General features: G+C 34.4%; 1 protein-coding gene across 1 annotated transcript in view; it reads left to right on the top strand.

Moving 5' to 3' along the window:
* The window catches only part of KDM7A (lysine demethylase 7A), an 89,107-nt gene that overhangs the window by 41,684 nt on the left and 27,003 nt on the right, over positions 1–20,420 (top strand). Inside the window, exons 4-9 of the mRNA XM_074267762.1 lie at positions 5,456–5,616; positions 6,860–7,001; positions 7,260–7,446; positions 10,037–10,199; positions 17,808–17,895; positions 18,657–18,763. Of these exons, the coding sequence (XP_074123863.1) occupies positions 5,456–5,616; positions 6,860–7,001; positions 7,260–7,446; positions 10,037–10,199; positions 17,808–17,895; positions 18,657–18,763 (848 nt within the window). The remainder of the gene's footprint in view (positions 1–5,455; positions 5,617–6,859; positions 7,002–7,259; positions 7,447–10,036; positions 10,200–17,807; positions 17,896–18,656; positions 18,764–20,420) is intronic.

Raw genomic sequence — 20,420 nt, forward strand, 5'->3', positions numbered from 1 at the left:
TTCATTGATTTCTGCTCCCTGGTTGAGGCGGAGGGTTTAGAATCCTTCTTTCTCCCTATTTCCATGTACTCCCCTTGCATCACTCTGTAGTCTCTCTTCTTTGGAGATTCATACTATTCTCATTTACCACCCAATCAAAATCTGGTAGTTGTTGTTCCCTTCCTTCTTCAGTGAATTTGAAGCTCTTAAGTTTTGGTCTTACCCTCATAATAGAGGACTTTACCATGCATATGGATTCTCCCCAGATACTCTGAAGACAGTCACATAGCTTTCTTCTGCTCCTGCACTACACTTCAGGCACATACAAAGATAGGGGTGCCCTGAATCTTGCCACCCCCCAGAAATACACTACTTCCTCATTCTAAGAAGTCTGAAATCCCCTTTTCTGACTGTAATCTCTGTGTTTTTCACCACTCTTCATCAGATATCGCCCTCTTCTTCATCCATACACTAACCTAGTCCTCTCCCAGCTGTCTCCCTTGGATGTCTTGGTGTGGCAGGATGGGGGAGACTGGGCTCCTTCTCCCAAGAAGTTGGAGAGAAGAGCTATCACCAAACAATTCTAGGTTTGCAAAGTGATGATTAAAAGGAGGAAAAAAAGCAAAGCCAAACAAAATCCAGAAGCTAAGAAGATATCCATCAGTTGGGGAATGGTTAAGCAAATTGTGATATATAATTACAACAGGTTTTTATTTTTCTGTGAGAAAGTATGAAAAAATTATTTCAAAGAATTCTGGGCATTTTAAACTAATGCAGAATGAATATAAAACCAGAACAATTTGTTTTTTTTTTTTTAAATTATTATAGCATTTTATTTACAAGATATATGCATGGGTAATTTTACAGCACTGACAATTGCCAAGCCTTTTGTTCCCATTTTTCCCCTTTTTTCCCCCACTCCCTCCCCCAGATGTCAGGTTGACCAATACATGTTACATATGTTAAAGTATAAATTTAATACAATATATGTATACATGTCCAAACAGTTATTTTGCTGTACAAAAGGAATTGAACTTTGAAATAGTGTACAATTAGCCTGTGGAGGAAATCAAAAACGCAGGCAGACAAAAATAGAGGGATTGGGAATTCTATATAGTGGTTCATAGTCATCCCCCAGAGTTCTTTCACTGGGTGTAGCTGGTTCAGTTCATTACTGCTCTATTGGAACTGATTTGGCTCATTTCATTGTTGTAGAGGGCCACGTCCATCAGAACTGATCATCATACAGTATTATTGTTGAAGTATATAATGATCTCCTGGTCCTGCTTATTTCACTCAATATCAGTTCATGTAAGTCTCTCCAGGCCTTTCTAAAATCATCCTGTTAAACCAGAACAATTTGTATAGGGAAATCAAGATTGTTAAGAAAAACAATTTTGAAAAACTTTTTGACCAAGTTACTATTTTCCCAAAGAATTCTTGGTGTTATCCATCTATTGACTGAGAAATAATAGACTCAAATTGGAGAAATATACATCTATTTTTTTGCAAATGACTACTCTAGATTTATTTTGCTTGACATTGCTTATTTGTTATGAGCAACTTCCTCCTGCCTCAATTTTGCTTTTAATTGGGGGAAGGTAGGTTAAAAGGCATGGTGTCCTTAAAAAAGAGGACCATCAAGGCCATTTTAAAAAATGCATGAACATAAATAAATGACTATAAAAATATAAAATACACATATTAACAGGACAAGAAATATAGATTTTTAAGAACCCCATTTTCGATAAAGTAATTGAACATACTGTGGCAGCAAGATGGTACTGTGGTTAAAGCGCTGATTCTAAAGTCAGGAGGGCCTGAGTTTAAATCCAGCCTTATAAACTTTTTTTAATGCTTACTAGCTGTATGACCCTGGGCAAGTCACTTAATTGTGATTGCCTTACCAAAAAAAAAAAAAAATTGAACATACTATTAATGAAATTCCAAAGATGGGGAGGGAGGGACACTAGATAAATTCTATCATTTCGTCAAATCAGTATTTTTTAAGGAGTTGTTTTCTTCATTGTTCCCCCCCCCATTTTGCCAATCTCTTGACTTTTGTTTTCATAATTCTCCTGCATAGCTCTCATTTCTTTTCCCAATTTTTCTTCTGCCTACTTTATTTGATTTTAAAAATCCTTTTTGAGCTCTTCAAAAAGAACTTTTTGAGTTTGAGACCAATTTATATTCCACAGATTTGAGGTTCCATAGATGGGCATTTTGCCATTTCTGCCTTTCCAGATATATTCTGATCTTCCTGTCTCCATAGTAGCTCTGTGTGGTCAGGGCTTATTTTGGCTAATATTTTAAAAAGTTAAGCTCTACTTCTAGAATGGCAGGGATCCTATCCCAGCTTCTTTTGTAGGGGGATGGGGGTTTCTCCCTGGTTTTCTGCACTGGGGCCAGAAGTGCTATTCCTTTTCCCACTGCATTGTGTTGGCCTGACCTAGTCCCTCCTGTTGTGATGGAATTCAGGGGCTAGTTTGCTTTTTGTACTTAAGGTGAAGGGCTCATTGCTGGCTTGCTGAGCCAGGACAGCCCATCTGCCAATGGTCTGTGCTGTGTAGAACTTCTTGCTAGATTCCCCGAACTAGATCTATGTGGGCTGCGTTTGTCTTTGGGAAACAGACCTTTCCTGAAGATCTTCCAACTTAACTTAGGCTTGAAAATTGTTTCATTCCAAATTTCTGTGAGTTCTGTCATTCCAGAATCCGTTTAGAGGCTTGATTTAGCACTGTTTTTGAGGGAAGCTCAGGCAACTTCCTGGCTTCTCTGCTATATTGGTTCCACCCCCAAATAAATTTAAACATTCAAACATCAATTCTAATATTAATATAAATTGTGTGCAAAATTAGCAAAAAAAAAAATTGCTACAAATTTCTTCCATAACAAAAACATAGCACTTTTACATAAACCAGGGAGAGTTACAACAGAAAAGGAAAATTTTAGACAAATATTCTAGTCCACACTGATGGAATATTTTAAAATAATCTTTGACAATTAGATTAAAACAATATATCACAAAGATTATATACTATAAAATGAAGGGTTAGTAACATTAGGAAGAAAATAGAAGATAGAGGAATAAATTGGTAATTTTTGTTGCATAAATTTCTAGAAAGTTTAGCACATAAATCCAATAAAACTGATATTAAAAAGGAAATGGTTAACTGGGAAAAATCTTTGTGGCAAGTTTTTTTTTAAGGCCTCATTTCTAAGATATATAAGAAAGTATTTCAAATTTCTAAGAATTTTTAAAAAGAGATTTATAAGAGTAAGAGTCATTCCCTAATTGATAAAGGGTCTAAACCTATGAACATGCAATTCACCAGGGAAGAAATTCAAGCTATTTATAGCCATATGATAAAAATGCTCCCAAGTCCCTATTTATTAGAGAAGTGAAAATTAAGTCAATTCTGAGATTCTGCCTCATACTTATTAAATTCATAACAATGGCAAAAAGGGGGGAGGGGAGAGCAGGAACAGGATGGGGAAATGATAGATATTGGAGAAGATGCAGGAAAATTGATGTACTGTGGACCTGTGAATGGATACAACCATTCTGAAAAGCAGTTTGAAATTATACTCAAAAAGTGATTTAAGTGTTCTTGCCTTTTGATGCAGTTTATACCACTACTTTGTTTATACCCTCTTCCCCCAATCTATAAAGTGATAAAGAACGAGATAAGTAGAACCACCAGAACAATTTATACAATAACATCTAACAAACATCATTGAAAGCTATAAGAATTATGATTAGTACATTCACTATCCATGATTCCAGAGGACTAATAATGAAGCATTCCATCTTTTCACAGATAGATTTAAGATATAGAATGAGACCTTATTTTTGCACATAAGCAAGAAGGGGATTAATTTTGCTTGATTATAAATATTTGTTACAGGGAATTTGTTATTATTTGCTTTTTTCCCCCTCAATATAGTGAGAGGTAAGGAGGAGATAAAGGATTCTGTTAATTAAAATTTTCCTTGCCTGTCCCCCACCTCTTTTTTTAAAAAAATTAATAATAGCTTTTTATTTTCAAAACACATGCAAAGATTATTTTCAACATTCATCCTTGCAAAATCTTGTGTTCCAAATTTTTCTCCCTCTCTGCCTACTCCTCCCCCCCCAGCCAAATAATCCAATATAGGTTAAACATGTGTAATTCTTCTAAACGTGTTAACAGATTTATTATGCTACACAAGAAAAATCAGATCAAAAATAGAAAAAAAAGGGGGGGGAATAAAGCAAGCAAATAACATCCAAAAAAAGGTGAAAATACTATGCTATGATCCACATTCAGTCCCCATAGTCCTCTCTCTAGATTCAGATGGCTTTATCTATCACAAGTCTATTGGAATTGCTCTGCTTACCTCTTAATACTGTAGTGATTTTGTTGTTCTTTACTTCAGAATTTGAAACAGACTTATGTTAGCAACAGGATAGTTGTCATGGCAATGAGTCCTTGAGTTCCAGTTGCTGGAAGTTTTGTGGGAATTGGGGAGGACTCTGATAGTTGGCTGGGGGGGTGTTTTTCCTAGCTCAAAATCTTTCTCCCCTGGAATGTGGGGATCCTGAAGAAACTTGATGCCTTTTCTGTGCACCTTTAAAAATTAAAAATTGAAAAAATATAATTCTTAAAATTTTACATATTTTTTAAAAAAAGGAAATATGAAATGGAGACAGTTTCATATAAAGTCTTTTTTGTATTTTGCTTTGTATATAGTTATGCTCTTTTTTGATATTTGATTTCAGAATAGAAAATTAACATGATAAAACTAATATAAATAATTTCTAATATGAATAATACAGCATTCTCATGACCTGGTATATTTACTTGATGGTTACAGAAAAGCATGTTAACATTCAAATAGGACACATTTATTAGAATAATAAATTTGTGTCAATATCTTCTATATACCATATCAGATGCTATATTTTTTTTGGATTCTATTACCATAGGTCTTGCTTTGGGCTATAATTCTATTTTTTCCATTCTTCTTTCAGAATGGTTTTTGAAATAGTCTGCCCATCTAGAATGTGATTTCAATTTGAAGAGTGGGAAGATGGATTGCATTCTTCACATGGCCAGTTGTAGGGCTTATTTCCATCACAAGCATACCTCCTTTTTTCATACCTTCCTTTTTGCTGTTAAAGTTCTCAAACTCCCAGTTGAAATGTTGGCTTATCTGGATAATTATAACTGCTGTAAGACACCAGGTAGGAGTTTTGGGGAAAAATAAATAAAGAACAAGGAATTTCAAAACCTGACTAAAACCTTAGTGGAGGAGACAGGAAGAGAAAATTTCAAATGTTAGCAAGAAAAAATAATTTCAAGATAAGAGTATACATGTACATATTTGTGTAGATATACACATATACACATGTCTTAGAGTATTTTCTATAAACTTTTATTTGAATTCTAAATGAATTATCTCGCGCTAACTTTTTTATTTTTATGTTTTTTAGTGCTGATGAAATCATTATAAAGATGAATGGTAGCCAGTTGACACAAAGATATCTGGAGAAACATGGATTTGATGTGCCTATTATGGTTTCCAGAATAGATGATCTAGGACTTAGACTCCCTCCACCAACTTTTTCTGTTATGGATGTGGAACGTTATGTAGGTATGAACTTTACATTGAAATTTTAAAATATTGAGGGGAAGATAAATAGCATGAGTAAAAATGATTGCTCTTCTAATATTTGGGATAAGAATTTTTATGTTGGATTCGTTTACTAAATTTAAAATTCCTTGGATTATTGAAATATATGTGTGTGTGTGTGTGTATATATACATATGTGTGTGTGTGTGTGTGTACCTATATATGTATCTATATGTGTAAATGTTTGTGTCATGCCTAGTCCATGAGTGGTACTTAATAAATGTTTGTTGACATGCAGAATGGAAGCCAGAATTGAGATAGAAGAAATAAGCCTTTTGTGGGCTTCCTTATCACACTTTTTAAAATGCTGCCTTATTCTGACTCTTTAACAAACTCAGTTTTACAATGAACTTGTAAAATGCACGGTATATTTTGATATCTACAGTAACAGTCACCTCTTTCAATAGAAAAAGGAACTGCCTTTTATCATCTAGTTATCTTTTCTTTAAAAGAGTTTGTTAAAGAGAAGACACTATTAAAATTTTTAAAAGCCATATGTATTATGAATGATTCAGCAGGATCACATGCAGTGTGTATGTTAACATCTTTTAAAAGTCTTAGTGCTATCAGTGCATTAATTAGGGGATGTTGGCAGATCCCTGTCTTCAGAACTTAGACTTAGAATCATAGAACTCTAGAGCTAGAAGCCATCTAATACAATTTCATTTTATTGATGAAGAAACTGAAAGTAAGGCTATAGAACTAGAGTTGGAAAGGACCTTAATAGTCATGCATTCTAAATCACTCCATTGTGCAAATGAAGTGGAAACCTAAAGAGGTTAGGTGACCCAGTGACAGAATCAGAATTTAAATCAAATTTCTTTGACTATAATTCTGTTCATCTTTTCATTATACAATACAATTTTGGCTAGTCTTTGTGAACAGTTTTCCCTTTCCTCTGGGGGGGGGGGGGAAGGGAGAGGGAGAAAAAGAGGAAGATGTTGCTTTTTTGGTTATGGATTTTGAGTCTGAAAGCATGAGCATATGGAGTATCTTAGAATACATGTAGCTAGTTTTATATTTCACATTAATAGCAAAAAGCATTGTTTGATTTAAAAAATCAAAATCTAGAAAATATCCTTTTTATGCAACAAAAATTTTATATTTGACTTAGTGGTCATCCCAATTAATTCAGGTTTTAAAAAATATTTTAAGCATTTGGGTAATTTATCAAATATTAATTGACTATAATTTTTCCTCATAGGTGGTGACAAAGTTATAGATGTCATTGATGTGGCAAGGCAGGCAGACAGCAAAATGAAACTTCACAACTATGTTAAATACTTCATGAATCCTAACCGTCCAAAAGTGTTAAATGTGATCAGCCTTGAATTTTCAGATACAAAGTGAGTAGTTTGGTTTAGGGGTTACTAATTGGGTGAAGTATAATTTAATGTTAAATTGAGTATGGTAATAAGCATACTCAAATCTTGAGAAATTTTAGAATGGTGATATTAATGGATTTTGTTTTGGAGCAATATGATAATTTTTGAAGTAATTCCTTTTAAAGTTTGATTATATTTGGGGTCTAATTATTTAGAGTTGTTTATGGGGGAGAGATGTTATTGTTGATAAGTTTTCCATTTTATGTTTCTTTTTTAAAGGATGTCAGAATTGGTGGAAGTTCCTGACATTGCTCGAAAACTTTCTTGGGTGGAAAATTACTGGCCAGATGATTCAGTCTTCCCTAAACCATTTGTTCAGAAATATTGTTTGATGGGAGTTCAAGATAGTTATACAGATTTTCACATTGATTTCGGAGGCACTTCAGTCTGGTACCATGTTCTCTGGGTGAGAATGGGTGGCATGCAGTCTTTTTTTTTTTTAATTTTCTTTTTATTTATTTGTTTGTTTTTGAAAATTTTGGTCATATTTTATTTTTCCAATTGCATGTAAAAATCATTTTCAACATTCATTTTTGTAAAATTTTGATTTCCAATTTTTTTTTTCTTCTTCCCTCCTTTACCTTTCCCCTCCCAAGACAGCAATCAATCTGGTATAGGTTACAAACATAAAGGCATTTTAAACATATTTCCATATTAGTCATGTTGTGAAAGAAAAATCAGATCAAACGGCAAAAAACCATAAAAAAGAAAAAACAATTTAGAAAAAAAAGTGAAAATAGTATCCTTTGATCCCTATTCAGCCTCCATAATTCTCCCTCTGAAAATGGATGGCGTTTTCTATCCCAAGTCTCTTGGCATTGTCTTGGATCAATGTATTGCTTAGAAGAGTCAAGTCTATCATAGTTGATCATCACATAATGTTGTTACTAGGTACAGTGTCCTCCTGATTCTGCTCACTTCACTTAGCATCAGTCCATGTAAGCTTTTTCAGGCTTTTCTATAATCAGCCTGCTCATCATTTCTTAGAGAACAATAATATTCATATACCATAACTTACTCAACCATTCCCCAATTGATGGGTATCCACTCAATGTTCAATTCCTTGATATTTTAAATATTTGTATATAGTAGAATTTTTGTGCTTTGTGCTATTTTAACCCTCTTTAGTAAGTTTCCTATTTAATAGAATCATTTAATAAAACCAAATAAAATTTTCTTTTCATTTGCCTAGACTGAAAAGAAAAATGAGAAAATAAGCAAGTGGATGGATTAGGAAGTTCAATATCTCAGTATCAGTTTATCGAATAGCAATTCTTTCCTAAGTGCTTTCCTTTCCCTTTTTTTCAGATTAAATCTTTTTCCATCTCAGGTGTAATAAGAATGTGGGTGGACTGTACTATAGGGTCATGTTATATAATCTTAACTATCCCCTGTTAGGTTCTTACTAAGTGCTAATGAGATAATGAGATATTGGGTTTTTACTAAGTGCTAAGTCGGTACTTGACAATTTTCTAGTTCTGGCCTTTCCTGGTAGTTTGACTTGTGAATTAGCACTTAGTAAGAACCTAACAATCCCCTACTTTTATTGTTTTTTTTATTCATTTCATATCATATTCTAGCAGTTATTTCCACACTTTTCTACTTCTCAATCTACAATCTCCTCAAATAATCTGGCTTTCTGTTTTACTGAGATTAAAGTCACAGGTAGTAAGCTTTCTTGTATTCATTCTTAAAAGTTTGAAGGAACTTTGATGCCAGGTCCAGGTGACCTAAACTCTAAGTCATCCGTACAAGGCAAAGGTTATTAATCAAACAACAAGCTCTTAATACGCCTCAGGAATACAAAAGAAAAATAAAATCAGTCTATGTCCACAAGGATCCTACATTTTAATGGGGGAGATAACTCAATTAAAAAATGATATAGAATAGATGGAAAGTAATTTTAAAAGAGTAGGTGCTGTGGGGACTGGAAAAAGCCTCCTGCAGATTGTGGTGCTTGATTAGGGCTTTGAAGGAGGCCAGAGATCCCAGAAAGCTGAAGAAATAAGAGCATGGTGAAAAGGTGCAGAGATCAGATGAGGGAACACCAAATAGACAGTGTAGATGGACTTTAGAGTTCATGGAGAGGAAAGTAATAATTTAGAAAGATAGTAAAGGGCTTTAAATCCCAACTGGATGACTTTGTATTTGAACCTGGAGGTAATAAGTAATATGGTCAGACCTATATGTGGAGGGGTGGACTTGAAATGGGTAATAAAATTAGAAAATTTTACCAGAGTGATCTCATTTCTTTCTTTTCCCTCTGTCCTTCTCTTCCTCCTTTTTTTTTTCTCCCCCCTTCTCTTCTTCCCTCTATAGTATCCTGTTTTTGACCTATTGCCCAACTGTTTTTGTTTGTTACTTGAGTGCCCATAAGAACCAAAAGGTCATTGTCTTTAACCCAGTGACCACTGTTAGAGAAAGGTGGACACTGAATGGCAGCTGCAACCATAGCCAGAGTCATATATATATGACATATTCTACATAATGGGTTTGTAATTGCTTGAAGTTGAGGTCAGTTTCAGATTCACTGATAGTGTTTAGGTCTGCTGCTATTGGCATATTTACTGATGATCTTGGATTAAAGACTTAATTTTGTTATCACTTCTTGCTGTATCTGTTTGAAAATGGTTGCAGGATGGGGGCAGCTAGATGTCACAGTGGATAGAGCACCAGCCCTGAAATCTGGAGGACCTGAGTTCAAATTTGACCTCAGATACCTAACACGCCCTAGCTGTGTGACCCTAGGCAAGTCACTTAACCCCAATTGCCTTAGCAAAAAAAAAAAAAAAAAAAAAAAAAAAAATTGTTTCAGGAGCTTTGAAGAGATTTGTATAAGTTAGCTAGGATTGATTAACTATTTGTAATATGCTTTTCTATGCTAAAAAAAGGAGATTAGAATATCTGACTTGGTTTTCTCTAGTAAAAATTTGGATTAAGCCAAATTTTAGGTTGTAGGTTTTTGTTTCATGAGGAATCCTATTTTCTCTTCATAGGGTGAGAAGATTTTTTATTTGATAAAGCCAACAGATGAAAATTTAGCACTCTATGAATCCTGGAGTTCATCTGTCACCCAAAGTGAAGTGTACTTTGGTGAAAAAGTAGATAAATGCTACAAGTGTGTTGTGAAGCAAGGGCACACCCTCTTTGTTCCAACAGGTAAGTTTTTCCCCCCTTCCACAGGTGATTTATAATTATTCAAGCAGAGTCTTTCAATTTTGGTAATGACATAAGTAAACTTAGCCTCTAGGCCCAAGCCTGGAGTTTGCCTTGGACACCCTGCTGAGAGCTCCACATATAATGCCCACTAATTCTGGTGCTATGTTTCAGTACCAGGCTTTGTTATCCCCAAACTCTGACTGGTCCTAACCCTGCAGCAAAAAACCTGGGTCTATAATTCACATTGTACCAAGACCCTGAGATGCACTTGGGATTGGTCACTGGCCTTAACCAGATAGGAAGAGGTGTGTCAGGTGGCTGAGTCTGGGATGTGGTGCTAGTTCTTTATGTGGCTCTCTGATTCCAAGGTTGCTTGACTCTGATGGCAGCTCTGAGTATCGCTGTCATCTTTGTGGTAGCTCTTTGCGATTATGGAACAAAAGCAATATATAACTGTAGCTTTTGTGTCTTTGCCCACCTTCTTTTTAGAGAAGGGGCATTGGATGCCTTGAACAGTAAGCATTTAGAAGAGATGAATATAGACCAAACCTGACTCTCCACCTCTTCTTGGTCATCTCTGCTGTGTTCCTGGTTCAGACTCAGATGGAATGTGGACAATGGTCATCACTGGTACAGAGATCTTTTAGGGGATGAAGAGGTGGGGTTTTAGGGAAGAAGAAGGATATTGTGGTAAAGGAAGCATGTGACCCATCCCAGCTCTCATTGATGATTGTTGTCAATTTGGCTTCCGTGTTTGGGGCTTAAAGTCTGGTTTGAAGATCACTCAGGTCTTACTCCAGTTAGAGCTTAGATCGGCCTGTAGAAGAGCAGCAGTCAGGAGAGAATCTGTAAAGGAGGGCCCTGGAGAGAGGATTGTTCTAGTTTCAGACAGGCAATTTCTACTTCTGTCCTAGAAGGAACATTGGATTGGGAAGGAGGAGATCTCACTTCTAATCTTGACTCCTATCAACTAGATGTGTAATTTTGTATGTCACATCTTGGTACATTAGAGAGCGAGCTGGTGTTATCGTGGGAAGGAGTCATAAGGCCCAGGTCCTAGGCTTGGTTCCACTATTTATTAACTACGTGTCCTTAGGCAAGTCACTTCTCCTTTTATTAGCATTGGTTCCCTCATTGAGGAGTTGAATTATGTGGTTTTGGACCTTTTTTCCTAATTCACATTGTACAGTTTTCACTGAACCTCAGTTTTTGGTATCTAACACATAATACTGGATTAATGGACCTCTAAGGTGCCTGCTAGCTCTAAAATTCAGTCCTTTCTCAATATTCACTTATTTGACAAGCCTCAGCTCACTACTTGTAAACTATTGTGGTCTTGTTTTCAACCTACTTATCTTGGACCAGTGGCCAACCTCTTCAGTAAAACCCTTTCCTCCTTTGGCCTTTCCACATTGTTGTACACCAAAAAGGGGTTTCTTCTGTCTCTCCACGTCTGTCTGTGCTCCTTTGTTTCCAAAGCCCATGTGATACCTCTGTTCTTTGAGTTCTCTGAGCACTCTGCCTGCATTTCTTCATGGTATTTCGGTCATCTTTTCTTAGATTATAGCTATTCTGTATATTTCTTTTATCTCATCATGCTCTAAATGTCTTGAGAGCAGGATCTATGTAGAAGTTATTTTGATGTTCTCAGGCCTAGCCTAATGTCATGTATGTAGTAGGCACTTATTAAATGCTAGCTTTGGGACCTTGGAAGAGATACCTTTGGGAGGTAGCCTGATATATAAATAGGATTGAAGTCTAATGGGGACTAGAGAAAGAGTAGCTTCCAGAATCACACTGATCGTCTTTTGGCTTTCTTGGTCCAAGTGTTGAACATCATTCTTTCTCCTAAATCAGCCAAAGCGGATGGTTTTCAGGAGAAAGTTTTGATAAGTCAAGTAAGGTTAAAATAACACAAGATACATATATGTACAGAATAATACTGCAAAGCAAAGATTTATAGAACAGAGGTAATTTATCTAACTATCGACTGGATTTGGTACACATTAGGCCTGATTTGGCCTAATATAGCAGTGAAATGAAGCACTTGGTCATTCACCTTAACACAAAGAGTTTTGCTTAGCCATGACATAGAAAGAATATTCACAAAAGAGGATACTCTAGCTTTAGCTTGGTTAGGCATCTGACAGCTATCTACTCCCCTAGTCTCCATGTAGAAACTTGTCTGGTAGCAAGGCAAGATTACTCTTGTGATCTTTAGTTATTCATCAGGTCTAAATGATACTAACTCCATGTGGGAAGGCTTATTGATACCCTTATGGGACCAAGAAAGCTATATCAGTATGGTCATAGACTCTAGGTCTACCTTTATTAGTAACCTTTAGAGGTAGAGAAGCTTCCTTAAAGCTTATTTAATTCATTTCAGCCTATCAAGGACAACCTGTCAAACCCAGTTATATTTTTCCTGATTTAATTACCCTTTCTACTTTGTACCCTTTCAGAAGGATGACTTAACAGAACCATATCATAATTTTATAATATTCAGTATGTAACTATGTAGAGAGAGATTTATTTTCTTTCATTTATCCATTTATTTATTTATATTATAATAGCTTTTTATTTACAAAATATGCATAGGTAATTTTTCAACACTGACCCTTGGAAAACCTTCTGTTTCAAATTTTCCCCTCCTTCCCTCCATCCCCTCCCCTAGAGGGCACTTAGTCCAATACATGCTAAATATCTTAAAATATATGTTAAATACAATATATGTATACATATTTATACAGTTATCTTGCTGCACAAGAAAAACCAGATCTAGAAAGAAAGTAAAAAACCTGAGAAGGAAAACAAAAATGCAAGCAAACAATAATAGAAAGAGTGAAAATGCTATGTTGTGGTTCACACTCAGTTCCTACAGGCCTCTCTCTGGGTGTAGATGGCTCTCTTTGTCACTGCACAAGTGGAACTAGTTTGAATTATCTCATTGTTGAAGATAGCCATGTCCATCAGAATTGATTGTCGTATAGTCTTGTTGCCGTATATAATGATTTCCTGTTTCTGTTCATTTTACTTAGCATCAATTCATGTAAAGAAACATTTATTTTCAAATAATGTTAAATATTATGTAAAAATTAGAACATATAGTAATAAGTTTTCTCCAGAAGGAACATGAAGGTCATTTTCTTCTCAGTCAGTGCACTGGCTAATGCTTGTAAATATCTTTGCCTTTGAATTGTGGTATAGGAGCACTGAACTCTACAACCAGATATGGCCATATCTGAAAAACGCAGTGTTTTTTGAGCTATATCTGTATATTTGTAATTGGTCAATTGTTCTCTTCCCCCAGTGTCTTCTCATTCATTCTAGGCATCCCCTGTTTCTTCAGTATGACAGACAGTTCATTCTCCTTTGTGCACCTTCCAGCTTGTCAATATACCTTGTGAAATCTGGGTTGAAAGACTAGTACACTAGTGCTAGGTTTTGTCAGCTCTTAGAATACATTGGGGCCATTAAATCCTTTGTTCTGAAGGCCTTATTTCTCAAATATTAGGTTAGATAGCACATAATGCTTTTGAATCATTGAGCTTATATTCTTCTAATATACTTCAGTACAACTATAAGCCATTAGTCTTACTTTCAGTTAGGTTAGTTAATTCTAATAGATAAACACATTCAGGATCATACTATTTAATCGCCAGTTAGAATTAACTACTTCCTTTGTGCCAAGTATTGTGCTAAGTGTTGATAATACAGAGACAGAAGGGACACAGTCCTTGCCTTCAAGAAGCTGACTTTTTTCTTATTTTTTTTTCCTACAGCAAAAGGCTATATATAATAAAACACAAGGTATACAATGCCTAACTCATAAGCAGCCCTATATAAATATTAGCTATTTATTATTATTGCTACTACATAAAAATGAATTGAACCAATTGACGACTGTCATTTCCCATTCTTCCAGAAAGGTACCATTAAACTTCTCAATTAATCTATCTGTAAAGGCATTTACTTTCTAAAGGGGGGAAGCAGTGCATTTATTTTTTAGTATATATAGAATATATAGAATATATATATATATATATATATATATATATATATATATATATATATATATGTATATATGTATGTATATATATGTATGTACGTGTATATATATATATGTATGTACGTATATATATATGTGTGTATATATGTATGTATATATATGTATGTACGTATATATATATATATATATATATATATATATATATATATATATATATATAGTTTATCAATAGAAAGTACTAATAACTCAGGAAATGCTTTGTGGAAGTGATGTTTTTGAGTTGAATCTTGAAGAAAACTAGGGATTCCAGGTGGTAGAATTAATCAATCAGCATTGATTAAGCACCTATTACAGGTGAGCACTATACTGAGCACTGTGCTAAGTCCTGGAAGTAAAGCCATGTACATTCTAGGCATAGGGGACAGGCAGGACGAAGGCATGAAGATGGGAAAAGGAGCATTATATACAGAAGTTCAATTAGCTAAACCTGGTGTGATTGTGGAATTCTGGAGGGGAGTGTTATATAAAAAGATTGGGAAACTAGCAAGGGGACAGATTGTAAAGAGTTTTAGGTGAAGACGTGAATGACTTCAAATTTGCAAACCTGGGTGACTTGGAGGTTAGTGGTGCCCTCAGCAGTAGTAGGAATTGTATTAGATTATATAAGTTCATTTTTGGGGAAAGATTTTGTTTTATGCTGAATTGCTGATTTGAATTTGAGATGTTTATAAGACATAGCTGGAAACGTCTAAGAGGTAAGTGGTAATGATAAGAACTGGATCAGGAGACACAAGACTGGATATATTGATTTGGATGTCATCTTCATAGAGATAATAATTGAACCCTTGGAAGTTGATAAGATCACCGAATAAAGAAAAAAGCTAAGAGGATACTTTGGGGTAGACTGACAGACAATTGTCAGATGATGTGTCATGATATAAATATTGAATTAGCACAAAAAGGGGTTATGCAAGAGAGGAATGTCATGAAAACCCAAAGGGGAAAACAGTCTCCTTTAGGAGAAATTTGTCAATAGAATGGTTTAGAGCATTGTTCCTTTCTTGGCAGTCTGGTGAAGCCTGTGGACCTCTTTTCAGAATCATGTTTGTTCCTTCATAGTTGAAAGAAATGCTGAATTTCATTTAGAGGTTAGTGAAAATAAAGTCATTTTTTCCCCATCCAAGTTGATGGATCCCTTAAAATTATCCACAAACCTTTTAGGGATCTTTGGGACATGGCTAAGAATGTCTACTTGAGAAGGAGATTTTAAAAAGGCTATTAAGTGTAGCAGTTAAGAAATCATGAGTTTTATTTTGCATGACTTCACATGTGGTTTCTTAATTGTGGGTGGGGATAAGGGAGAGAACCTAGAACTCAAAAATCTTAAAAAGACATGCATGGATGGATATAACTGGAGGAAAATATTAAATAAGAATTTTTTAAAATCATGAGTTTTAAATCATTTATGTTATTCTTCTGGCACTCTATGGCAAGAGAATCTCTACTGCAAGAGAAGGGTGGTATGCTATGTACTTTGCTAATAGCTAAGACCTATGGGGAGTAGGGATTGGTTCTTTTGTGGATCAGAGCTCTAATATTCATTGTTATTTTCCTTTATATTATTGTGGTCATTATGTAAATTGTTCTTCTGGTTTTCTTCCATCACTCTGCATCAACTTATTTAAGTCATCCTAAGTTTTTCAATTTTTCAATCAATCAAATATTTAATAAGCACTTATTTTGTGTAAGGTTCTGTCTAGTCCCTAGGGATATAAGTTTAAAGAATGATTCAATTCCTCCTTCCAAGTAGTTTTCATTCTGGTGGATAGACAAGTACATACAGATGACGTAAATATCAAATAAATGAATATAAATACATACAAAGAAGTCAAATACAGCAATATTTAGAAAGGGAGAACACCTAGTGGTTGGGAAATCAGAAAAGCTTTGTGTAGAAATTGGTGTTTGGTTTTTATCTTAAAGAAAAGATTGGCATTCTTTGAGACAGAAGTAAGGAGAGAGTGGTAGGACATGGTCATATGGCATGTGCCCCAAGGAGCAGAGAAGAGACCATTTTGATTGAATCGCAGAATACAGAAGAGGGATGAATAGGGGATGTTCAGTAACAGTGGGAAGACAGATTGGGGCCAGGTTGTAAAGGGCTTCAAGAGCTAATAGTAGGAAATCATTGGAATTTATTAAGTAAATGAGTGACATGGTCCAGTCTTCACTTAAGATAATCAATTTGGTAGCAATTTGTGGAACATCATGAATGTGACGAGAAGTTTGAGGTTGGAAACTAGTGAGGGGGCTATTGCTGTTATTTGGGTGACAGTTGATAGATGTGTGGGTGGAAATGGATTGGATGGGAGGAGTATTGTGGAAGTAGACAGCAAAATTTGGCAGCTGAGAGAGTTGAGAATGATGTTTACGGTTTGGACTCTTGAGAGATGGGAAGGATGGTGATGCTGTTCAATGGAAATGAGGAAGTTTGGAAGAGGGGAAGATAATGAGGAAATCTGTTTTGGACAAATTGAAGATCATAGATTCTGAGCTAGAAGAGATCTTAGAGACAGAGGTTCATAGAAGTTAAGTGATTGCCAAGGGCCACACAAATAGTTAATATCTGTGGCAGAATTTGAACTCACATCTTCCTGATTCCAGCTCTCTTTCTACTCATGTGCCATAATTTGTTCAGCTAGCACTCTCTTTGTTTTTTGTTCATTGCTACCACAAAAATGCTGCTTTTAATTATTTTTATATACATGCAAAATTTCTTTCTATCTTTGACTTCCTTGGGGTTGACTATAAAATAACTAAATCTTTCATATTGAGTGTTTAATAATTGTTTACTTTAAAAATTAAACATCAACCATTTCCCTATTATATTTTTGTAACAAAATGTCAAATTCACTTTATATAATTTCAGCTTTTCCAGGTATAGAAGAAGAATTACCTGTAGGTGCAATGTTTCTTCTTGTGGTACCAAATCTTGGGTGTAGCTGCTGCTTCCCTCACCTAGAATTGCCACTCTAGTAGTACCTGGAACTATTATAACCAACTTTTCTGTTCTCATTTCATATTTTACTTGACTGCAAGCCTAATTTTTTAATCTACAACAATTTGTATTTGAAAAATAAAATCCCTTCTCTTATATTTGGACCTTTTAATAATAATTTATCATTAAGTAGATCATTTACTTTTTTACATTTAACAAACTTATGTTATTGGTATATTACATAAGGGTATTCTTTTACTATCCTTGGGCTGTCTTGAGGTCCTAAGATTGCCACTTTAGTAGTACCTGGAACTATTATAACCAACTTTACCTTTCTCATTTCATATTTTACCTGACTGCAAGCCTAGTCTTTTAATCTATAACAATTGGTATTTGAAAAATAAAATCCCTTTTCTTATATTTGGACCTTTTTAATAGTAATTTATCATTAAATAGATCATTTGCTTTTTTACATTTAACAGACTATGTTATTGGTATATTACTTAAGGGGATTCTTTTCCATTAACTACTTACAATGACATATTTTGTTGGTTGATCTCACACTTGTTTTGCTTCACACTGATATATCTTGTCATTTCAGGGTGGATTCATGCTGTGCTCACATCTCAGGACTGTATGGCTTTTGGAGGGAACTTTCTACACAACCTTAATATTGGCATGCAACTCAGGTTGGTATTGTCAGTATTTTAAATATCTTATGTTTTTTCCTTTCTCAAGTAGGATATTCTTCAAGCTTTTAAAATAAAAAATAATCATCTAGAATATGTTAAGGTGAGATCACTGGAGAACAGGATATGGGTACTATAGAGGAATTAAAAAAAACTTTTAAAGATTAATTTAACAACTTTGTCTGGAGCAGATTTCAGTGTATTTCATTTCTTCAAGAAAAAACATATCAAGAGCTGAAAAAAAATTAAATGCCCAAATTTAAATACCTTCAGACTATACATGTGCTTTGTTTTGGCATTTACTGGATGAGCAAGACAATTTAAAGATTGGCCAGACTCAATTGTGCAACATGGTGCTAAAAAAAAGAGCAACCAAAATCAGGATTGTTGCCTGAACACCTATTTTACTTGTTGCCCAGCATGTGGAGCGGTTTTCTAAACATATTGTTTTTATTTATTACAGTGGAATCCTGATAAAATTCCATCTGTTAAAAGATCACACATGGGGTTTGTATCCTAGTTTTCTGAAGTCCACCTTTTTCCTTACAAGTGCAGCAGTCAAACTTGATAAGCCCATTACCTGGATAAGATCATAGTTCAGTCTTGACCAAATGTGGTCTTGTTAAGGTTTGACTGTATAGTACTTTGTCTTGTACCTCATGGCCTGCCTATTTTATTTTTCTCAACATTATATCAGTTGGGTAAATATATTTAGATTTAATATTATAATTAATTCTAATCCCTAAATATTATTTATTTAGGTGTTATGAGATGGAGAAGAGGCTAAAAACACCTGATCTTTTCAAATTCCCTTTCTTTGAAGCCATATGTTGGTTTGTAGCCAAAAATCTGCTGGAAACTTTGAAAGGTAATTATTTCACTATGAACCTAACTTGCTAAATGCTATCTCATGGTAAACAGAGAACTTCTCAAATGCCAACCTTTTGAGTTGCATCTTTCCCAAACTTATTTCAAGATTAATTTTTTAAAAGTGTAAAAAAAGTTAATGACTGTGATTTCTTGACAACTAGAGAATCCTTTTTTTTTTTTTTTAATCATCATGGAATATTAAAAGTTGACATTTCATATCTTATCTAAGAATAACTGTTGGACTGGTAAAATGTCATTCTTATTAGTTTAATTCTAGTTATTTTCTCATTTCACTTGTGCTAGTGTAATATTAAAGTTCATAGAATGTCCAATTTAATTTTTTTGTCTAATTTCATCACTCAAGTTGTAAAACTAATTTCTCCAAATGAATATATTATAAAGCTGGAAACTTATTTCCCACAGAAGAACAGAGGTATAGTTACTGAAGGAAGAAAAGAAGATAAATATTTCATTGCTCTGTCTTTCCATTATCATATAACAGAAATAAAAAAGAACATTATTACTTCCAGGGTATCATGAATACTATAAAATTAGAAGACTCTTCTGACTATTCATTATTTCCCCCCTTTTTTGTGTATGTATTTTGGGCAAGGGGAAGTACATCAATCTGTGTTCTGGGCAATAGGGCAAATGTGGTGCCTGCCCATAGGATCAGGTTGACTAGCTGTGACTTCATAAAGAAAATCTAAGACTAATCTAGTAGCATTGGTTTACAAGTTAAAAAACTTATACTTTTGACATCTTGATATAATCACTGTGTTTATCAGGTCTCTATCAAGATTGTATCTTAACATAAGTTTTTCTAGTCATGTTACAGTGACCTTCCTATCTGATTTTACCAATGCCATAAGAAAAAACAATTTTTTCAAGCTTTATTTTCACAGCAACCTAAGTTGTAATGTATGTATGAGAGCAACTTTTAAGATAAACCAATAGAAGTTTCTTTACTTTTAGCTAGCCTTGAAATTTCACATAGGAGATCAGGCTGGTTTTGCTATATCCTTGGATTGCCATACATCCTAATTCTTCTTCTAATCCACCCTTACCAGATTGGCTAGTTGACTATCAACTGTGTATTTTTAAAATATATCCATATTTTTAATACTCATTTAAAAATACCTAAATATTTCTTATTAAACAAAATTCATTTAAAAATATTAAAGACTTGGGACAGCTAGGTGACGCAGTGGATAGAGCACCAGCCCTGAAGTCAGGAGGACCTGAGTTCAAATCTGGCCTCAGACACTTTACACTTATTAGCTGTGTGACCTTGGGCAAGTCACTTAACCCCAGTTGCCTCAACCAAAAGGGGGGGGGAGATATATATATATATATATATATATATATATATATATATATATATATATATATATACACATACACATACACATACATATACATATATATATATATGTAAAAGACTTGCTGTTATCAAGCATTGTGCTGAGAAGAAAAAAGTAATAGACAATGTTGATACTACATTATTAAATTTAATATGCATTTAAAAAACAAGCTGTATGTGATGGAAGCTCATGGTTATTATATAGTACTTTTTCTGTTCCTTATTTGTAATTGTGCATGGAAGTATTTATGTTTGTAGTTATATGTCAGATTTTTTAAAAAGGAAAAGAAAA

This window comes from Sminthopsis crassicaudata, chromosome 5 (assembly GCF_048593235.1).
Source record: "Sminthopsis crassicaudata isolate SCR6 chromosome 5, ASM4859323v1, whole genome shotgun sequence".
Classification (NCBI taxonomy): Eukaryota; Metazoa; Chordata; class Mammalia; order Dasyuromorphia; family Dasyuridae; genus Sminthopsis; species Sminthopsis crassicaudata.